General features: G+C 26.6%; 1 protein-coding gene across 1 annotated transcript; it reads right to left on the bottom strand.

Moving 5' to 3' along the window:
* Nucleotides 1–2,032: 2,032 nt before the first annotated feature.
* On the bottom strand, nt 2,033–4,705 carry LOC119609914 (eukaryotic translation initiation factor 4E type 2). The gene is made up of 3 exons (XM_037964942.1): nt 4,141–4,705; nt 3,389–3,535; nt 2,033–2,539 (listed from the first exon to the last, which is right to left on the bottom strand). The coding sequence occupies exons 1-3, from the start codon at nt 4,170–4,172 to the stop codon at nt 2,053–2,055; spliced, it is 666 nt and encodes a 221-aa protein (XP_037820870.1). The 5' UTR covers nt 4,173–4,705; the 3' UTR covers nt 2,033–2,052.
* Nucleotides 4,706–8,804: the final 4,099 nt, after the last annotated feature.

Here is an 8,804-nt window from a genome sequence, read left to right as displayed (position 1 = left end):
AAATACCAACACAGAAAGACTGTTGTTGGAATGTATTTCTAACATTCCCTTTTGTGTTTTATATTTGCATCCACCACTTTGCACTGTCAGTTTTTTTGATAAACGTCAAACGAAATAAACTAAAGCGCCAAGTAAAACACATACAATACTTTTGCGTCGAATGCGTTGGACAACTGCAGTTAATTACAAGGAAGGGTTTTAGGTCTAGTTCAGTCCATTAAGTCGAGGAAACTACACTTAAAGTAAAAATGTTGATAAAAAGTTTAAAATTTGTAGAACTTTTTCTTGGAAACAAATTTTAATTTTTGAATAAATTTTCCTTTTTCGAAATATTTCGATATTTTATTATAAAATGTTCAATAAAATGTTTTTAGAAACATAATAGAATTAAAAAAAAAAACATTTCTAAACAAATTTCAAAAATTTAAGTTAATTTTTCTATATTTTAATTTAATTAAAGTATTGGATCGAATTTTTCGGAATGAATATTCGACGTCAGAAATAGAACACATTTGTGTATATGAAAATGAAACACAATCATTGCGTATGACGAAATTCGTCGTACCTAACGTCGCACAGATAAATTTATTTCTGAAATTGGGCGATCGAGAGTACAACTAATGACAAGGCAATATTATGTTCGAATATTCGAAATTAAATTCGAAGTTATGTTCTAAGAAATTCGTTACTCTCTGGCTCATAAAAACTTATATTCGAAAAATGTTTAATGTCGTTAAAACCATATTCCGTATATCGAATCGTGTGAAATTTGGCATACAAACTGGCAGCTATGTTCGAATATTCAAAATTAAGTTCGAAAATTCGAAGTAATGTTCGAAAATTTTTTGAAACTGTAAAAATAATCTCAAAAATATAATTTTAGTTCTTTTTGATGCCAATTTCTTAAATTTTCCAAATTCGAACATTAGATCGAATAGATTTTAGTACTTTTTACTTAGATTTTTTCGAAAATAAAAACTTAAAATAAAATTTTCGAAAATTCAAAATAAAGTTCGAAAATATTTCAGAATCATTAAATACGTAGAAAGAATTATTTGAAATTTGGCAGTATGTAGAAAACTTGATGGCAGCTTTGTTCGAATATTCAAAATTAAGTTCGAAAATTCATAGTTATGTTCGAAAATTTTTTGAAATTGTAAAAATAATCTCAAAATTATGTTTAATTACAAAAATATAATTTTAGTTATTTTTGATGCCATTTTCTAATTTCGAAATAATGTTCGAATAAATTTTAATTCTGTTAAAATTACCTTAAAACAAGGGCATTCACTAACCTTTTATTTTAGTACTTTTTTCTAAGATTTTCCTATTTCGAAGATAAAAACTTAAAATAAAATTTTCGAAAATTCGAACTTATGTTCGAAAAATTTTAAGTGTGTGAAATTTATCAAATTTTGTGAAATCTAGAGTAGACTTGATGGCAATACAATATTCGAATATTTAAAATTAAATTCGAAAATTCGATGTTGTCTTCGAAAAAATTTTTAAACTGTTAAAATAATCTTAAAATTGTGTTTATTCACAAAAATTATTCTAAATAGACAATAACAAATTCCATTAAAATTAATAATTTTCTAAGAATTTGTTGTATATACGAAATGTTAATAAACAACAAAAACTTTCAAGTTAAGGCATGTTTTCTTTATAACACAGGTTTTACAAACTAATAAAATTGTATGCAGTTTTAAGTAAATTGTTTAATTTTATAGGCAACGCAAATGTTTTTACAAATTTATAACTTTCGTAGTTGATGCATATTATATAAAATATTAAGAAACACTTTATTTTGAAGTTTTTATGCAGACATCCTTTTATTTGTCATTATTTATTAAAGATTATTTTATTCTTGATTTGTGTCATTAATTTATAGCACTTTTTTTATTATTCATTATATTTCTTTGAAATCACATTTATTATTTATATCATTATTTGATTTTTTATACTCGAGAAAAAAACACTTTCATTTCAATTCCCAATAAAATGTCTTTTATATATGTTTCTTATTGCACTTTCAATGAAAACTTAGGAAAATTATGAACTTACCTGAACCTTTGTTGTTAACACTACACCGCATATTTCATCGCCAACCAAAAATTGTTCACCCAACATGGCCATGCAGACATTTTCCCACGCACGATCAATTTGATTTTTACGTAAACGTATTACCCATTGGCCACCCTTCGAATTGGCTGGATCTTCCCACATCGGTTTAATGCCCTGTTTGAATAGACTCAATTCCAGGTACAATGATAAGGCTGTGGGACGTTTAAGATGCGAGTATAGTGACCACCATTGTTGAACACTGGCACAACGACCCACCACACGTAACGATTTACTATAATCCATTGCACGATGTGCACCTTTACGTGAGAACCACAACCAATATGTGTGCTGTAGACGATTCTCATGAGGACCGACCTCAAGGGGTGGTAATTTCTCAACATCAATATCAGTTTCCATGTCACTATCATCGCTCTCCACCAATTCTGGCCACGATGGTTTAGATGAATTGTAATAACTGTAAAACAATAAAAAAATATGATTAGGAACAATTTTAGTTAAAAAAAAACTAATTAGAGAAAACTGTAACTATCAGTAACTCTAGAAATCTAAAAAGTCTCTATTTAAGAAATTTTCCATAAGAAACTTTTTAAAATGTTCGAACCCAAGAAAAATTTTAGATTTTCTTAGACCTTGTTCTAGAGCAAGTGCAAACATAATTTAGATTCTTGAAATGCATCCATGAAGCAAGGGACTTCGCTATTACTTCTAGATCTCGTTGTATATGTTTTTTAAAAGTTCCTAAAACTAGTTTCAAGTCTGACTCAATCATGAAAGAACTTTTCCAGAATAATTCCATAGTCTCGACTCATAACGTTTCCAAGGAACCAATTCAGAAGATTTCAATTTACGATCAGATTCTGTTTAAAGAATTGATTAACAAAACAGGTCATGACTATGCAATGTTATGTTTGAAATTCTATTAAAAAATTGCGAGTTGTTTCTTTTAAAGATCTTTCCAAAATCTTTTAAATTCCTTTCTCAATTCATTTCCCAACTCCATAAGCTCCAACAGAAGCGAAAGTTAATTTCAAAAGTAGTTTTAAAGGTATCAATTAGTGTTTCTGATCTCCTAAATATTTTAAAACTTCTAGGATTTTGTTAATTATGGAAGTTTAAGTTTTTTGTATTCCACCACATATAAAAAACATTTACGTTTCACTTTCTGACCATTTTCAACCTCTGCTGCTGAGAAAGTTCTTTGTAAACGAACCATCTAACAAAATTTTGAATTTAAGCTACACTTCAAACTTTAATAAGTCAAACTTAAATGGCGGAAAATGTCGAAACACTTTAAAACACATACCTTGGCCTGGGCATTTTTGCTTCCATGCTTGGTGGATCATAAATCATTTCGTTTCTCGGTGGCGTTTCAGATTGGGGTGATTGCCCAACTCTTTTTGCTTGCATGGGTTTATGTGATTGTTGCGTTGGTTTAGCTGATGAATTCGAACTGTAAAATACAAAAATAAAGAATTAAAAAAAATCATATTTGCAAATTTTAAAGAAACATATAATTACTGCCAAATTTATACATTTGTAATATTTTTCATATTCTTTCATTTAGCACTGACATTTTACTTTTGTCATGGTATTACTATAACAAATAAATCCAATTGGATTTTTGGTTAAAATTCTAAATAGAAAAGTAATTTTTAAAAACTCTTTAAAAACATGTTTGCTAAATTAAGCTGCTAATATTGTTTTGTATAATAAATATGCCAAATTTTAAGTTAGATTTTTTCGTTTAAAAAATAGACAAATTTAAATAATACGAGCATTATGCATGCCTTCTCGATGTCTTTTCTGTGTGTCTGTCCGTCTCCTCAGTCAACGTAGACCCAAATTTAATTTCATTCATATCAAAACACAGCATTAAACATAACCTAACATAATAATATTTGTATTAGATGCAACGAACAAACAAAAAAAATCTCAAATTTTCGCATAAAATGATCACTTTTTGTGTGTCTTGCTGTTGTTGTTGTTGTTGGCTGACGGACTCCTTGGCCCAAACAATAACATACATACGTACGGTGGTTGGGTTGTTCCACTTACGTTTCATACTGTTTTGCTGGTTGTTTCTCCATTGTTATTAACAAGTTGTTTTTATTTTATTTGCCGCAAAATAAATATTAGAAAACGTTTGTTTTATTTTAACTTTTTTGTTGATTTGCTTTGAAAGTCTCTTTTGAAATCCTTTTATTTGGTTGTTTTGTTTTTGTACAAATTGGAAACTAGTTGGACTCCTCTAGTTTTCAGTTCCTTATTGTTTTCGATTTTATTCTTAAATTATCTGCTTCTTCTTGTTATTTTCTATGCTTTGCAGTTTATATGAGTGAGTGACTGTGTGTGTTTTTGTGGCTCTCCGTCGTCTGTCTGTCCGTCCACCGCTTACTAGGTGTTGTGGGAGTTTGCAAGTTTCCTTAAGTACGAAACACTTAAAATCCTTGCCCAAAGGTGAGTTGAATCTTTAGCAAGATTCTAGTAGGTCAGTTATTTATTAAACACTTTTAATAAATTGTAAACTTGATAAAAAGTTTTATTAAAATTCCAATAGTAAAAAGGTTCTTGCTGATGGTTGGTTCACTTTGCGTTTTGCTTTACAAATAATTCTTCTTATTAAATGTCGCAATTTTGACGTTTTATTTTCAGCATGCTTTTCTACCACATAAACATGCTCTCAGCTCACACAAACAGGGTTGTATGGAAAAGTATTAAAAAATTTATTGTTGAAAATTTTGCGAAGAAAAATATGAAATTATTATAAAATATATTAAAATGTTTATAAAAAAGAATATAAAGTTTAAAGAATTTAATAATTATTTATAATTTTGTTATAAATTTTACATTTAAAATTGTTATAAATACTAGTTATTTGTTATACAAACACAACTCTGTTTGTTTTTGTTTATTTTTTTTTTGCTTCTCTTTCTCATCAACATGTGTGTGCTAGCAGTGTTGTATTTTGCAAATAAACTGGTAAACCAATGCAATTCTTAGACAAAAATTAAATTATTTAAATAAATTTCTTGTTTTTTTAATTAAACAATAATATTTTCGTTTATATTACAAATCAAATCATTTCATAGGAAATTAAAATTGAATAGATGATATAGTATCTGCTCAAAGTTTTATGAAAATAACTTATTTTAATGACTACTGCATAACCATTTGCAGTTGGTTTAATATTAACAGGAAATGCATTATTGTTTCCGGTAACATGGAAGCATGTTAACGATAGTAATATCCCGTTAAAAACATTTGAAAAATAAAAAGCTTGAAATCAATTTAATAATATGTAATATAATATTTTTTAATTATATGTAATGTAATAAGTAATAAGTAATACTTAGTGCATCCTGAAATTACTTTTAAAATTATTAATTCATAATTTTTCAAATATATGACATTGACAGTAAAGAACCATAAAGAGATATGTAATTATCATGATTTATAAATTAGAATTTATTGAGAATACATAACACAGTGAGACCAAATAAACGAAAATTGAAATGCCTGGGAAGTGAGCATATTTTTCTGAAAGGTAGATCCGTGTTGAACAAGAATCTGTCTTTGAAATTTGATAAACAACTTTAAAATCTTGAGATACGTTTAAAAAACCGGGTTTTCGTACCTATAGTAACTTATAAGTGTGGAGCATAGTTGATTCTAAATCGATTTTAAGTTTTTCAATGGATTTAGAAAGCAGAACCTGAGGCCTTTAGAATGACATATATATATGATGTTTAAGTAACCTGGAGAATGTTTACTTCATCAGTAAACATATTTTTGATATTATTCCAGAACCGTTATCCAACTTTGAAGATGTTTTTACAAAGTATTTACATAGGAACCGCACTATTTATTAATGCAATGGAAAACTATGTCTTCTCATAAGTAAAACACAACTTTAAAAAATCCTTCAGCAATTGACGACGTTATTGATCCTTTTCTTAATACAAAATTGTTTAAAAACTGATTTTGTCATAAAATTTGGTAGAAGGATTAATGTTTATATAAAAGTTATTTATGCTGAATTTCTTATTAATATAACTATGAGAATTATGGAATTAAAGTCATTTTCTAAAAGAGGGTTTACATGGGGGCTGGGGTCAAATTAGTCCGTATTATTTAAAGAATCAGCAGTATCATTAAGGGTTACAAATATGAAGAATAGCTTTCAAATTTTTTTTTTTTTAAAGAGAATTTATTGTAAATTTTTTGTAACAGAGATAAAATTCTAATTCTAATTCTAAAACCGAAGTATTACCCAGCAAAAAAAGTGTGGAAAAGATGTAGTATTTTCATCACAACTAATAAACTAATAAATTCGGGTATAAAACCTATGAATTTTACATTAGCGTGTCATTTGAGGGATGTTGTTCATTTTGTCAACTACATTTTAGAAGCAGTAAAAATCCGATATTTGGATGTCAAAAATAAAACACATTCTCTTAATGACATGCTTATGTAAATTTCACTACTGTTTCACCAAATCTTAATGTACTTCAAATATGTTATTTGTAATGACTTTTCCACATCTCTTTCCTCACTTTTAACTGGGTTTTCATTTGGTTTATAAAAGTGAAAAATACGTAATCGCATTTTAAGATGTGATTAAGATGTAGTTTGTAAAGTATGAGATCAATTATTTTTTACTGGGTAGTTGTTACTCCCTTTTTCCACCTTTAAAACTACAGGGAAAGGAAATCACATATTGTCCATTTGGCGGCCAAGGTTTTTAACACAGTTGCACACAAATACAAGAATATTTACGTACATGTTTACATATAAATAGTACATACATACATACATATGTTTACAAAAAATTTGAGACATACCGCGTTTTTAACAACTTCTTTGTTCTAATTTCTTGATGTTTTTTATATAATTACAAACAATGAACATTTGTTATAAAGGTGGTACGAAAAGATCTTTGAAAAACTTAAAAAATGAAAATGATAATAGAAGAAAAACAGCTTTTAGATTATTTAAGCTTTTAAGGTATTTAATTACACTATACTGTTACATATGTAAAGTAATTAGTAATAAAAATATCTAAAATTTGGTACGTACATTTTCTTTAAAAAAAATGAAAAATTACAAAGTGGGAAGTCCCTTGAAACCTGCTGTTAGTAATGTTAATGACGACTTTTCAAATTATTCTCCACCAACGACCGATGACCATCTTTGTATGAGCACAATTAAAAAATGACATGTACATACATACATACATACATACATATGTATGAACGTATGTATGTACAATGTACTTTTTTAGTTTATTATATTACCAAAACGCAGTCAGCAAGTTTATGATTTTCACACAAAAAATAAAACTAAAGAAAAACACACTAAAGGAAGAAAAGTTAATAAAGGAGAGGTAGTACTATGTATGAATGACTTTTGAAACAAAAAACCGTTTAAAATGAACTTAAATACATTGGAAGTTTGTGTATGATACATTTTCTTTTTATTATTATTGAGCTATTTAATGCCCTACCTGTATGATATGTTTGTTAAGGGAGTATGCGATTAATCGAATAATAAATGAGGAATCGATTCAAAATTATTCGTTCTTAAAAATGTATACGTAAATTGTTATAAATAGAGAATTTCTTTTCGAACATTTTCTATAGAAAAATAATATTTTTCGAAAATTTTCTATAAAAGAGAAGTTCTACAAAACTTTTCTATAAAAGAGCGAAATATTTTCTATAAGAAAATAATTTTTTGAAAATTTTTTAAAAAAAAATTTTGTATAAAATGTGATTTTTCTTAAAAAATTTTAAAAATAGAATTTTCTCGTTAATTTTTTATACAGAGAGATTTTTTTGAAAATTCTTTATAAAAAGAGAATTTTCTAGAAAATGTTCTATAAAATGAAAATTTTCTCAAAAATTTAATTGAAAAGAATTTAAAAACTAATTTTTATAAAAATTCTTTACAAAGAGAGAATTTTTTAAAAAGAGAATTTCTATAAAAAAATATATTCTCGAAAATTTTCTAAAAGAAAAAACTTTCCTCGAAAATTTTCTATAAAAAGAAAATTTTCTCCAAAATTTTCTAAAAAAAAATTTTCTCCAAAATTTTCTAAAAAGATAATTTTCTCGAAAGTTTTCTTTAAAAAGAGAATTTTCTCGAAAGTTTTCTTTAAAAAGATAATTTTCTCGAAAGTTTTCTTTAAAAAGAGAATTTTCTCGAAAGTTTTCTTTAAAAAGAGAATTTTCTCGAAAATTTTCTTTAAAAAGAGATTTTTTTCGAAAATTATCTTTAAAAAGAGAATTTTCTCGAAAATTTTCTTTAAAAAGAGAATTTTCTCAAAAAATTTCTTTAAAAAAGGAATTTTCTCGAAAATTTTTTATAAAAAGAGAATTTTCTATAAAAAAATATATTCTCGAAAATTTTCTATAAAAAGAGATTTTTTTCGAAAATGTTCTATAAAAAGAGAATTTTCTCAGAAATTTTCTATAAAAAGAATAAATTTTCTATAGAAAGAATAAATATTCTCGAAAATTTTTCTATAAAAAGAGAATTCATCAAAAATGTTGAATATTTTCAATTCGACTACTTTTCAAAACGATTAAAAAATCCCAAACTATCTACAACACTAGACGTGTTAATTTCTTTTAATAATGAACTTTCCAACTAAGATCCTGTGCTAAAAATTTAATTGACGATTAGTCTTTGTATTTAGTTGCGGTTTGTGATTCCTCGAG

The sequence above is a fragment of the Lucilia sericata genome, unplaced genomic scaffold (assembly GCF_015586225.1).
Source record: "Lucilia sericata isolate MDLA Ls3-8-SP2 unplaced genomic scaffold, ASM1558622v1 Contig001084F_arrow, whole genome shotgun sequence".
Taxonomy (NCBI): Eukaryota; Metazoa; Arthropoda; class Insecta; order Diptera; family Calliphoridae; genus Lucilia; species Lucilia sericata.
This window is presented reverse-complemented; position numbering and strand designations above follow the sequence as displayed.

Excerpts from the sequence above, each read along its gene's own strand:
- LOC119609914 (XM_037964942.1), bottom strand. The coding sequence starts at position 4,172 with ATGGAGAAACAACCAGCAAAACAGTATGAAAC. Across the intron at positions 3,536-4,140 it reads CCAGCAAAACAGTATGAAAC|TTCGAATTCATCAGCTAAAC; the intron begins GTAAGTGGAACA and ends TGTATTTTACAG. Across the intron at positions 2,540-3,388 it reads GCAAAAATGCCCAGGCCAAG|TTATTACAATTCATCTAAAC; the intron begins GTATGTGTTTTA and ends ATTGTTTTACAG.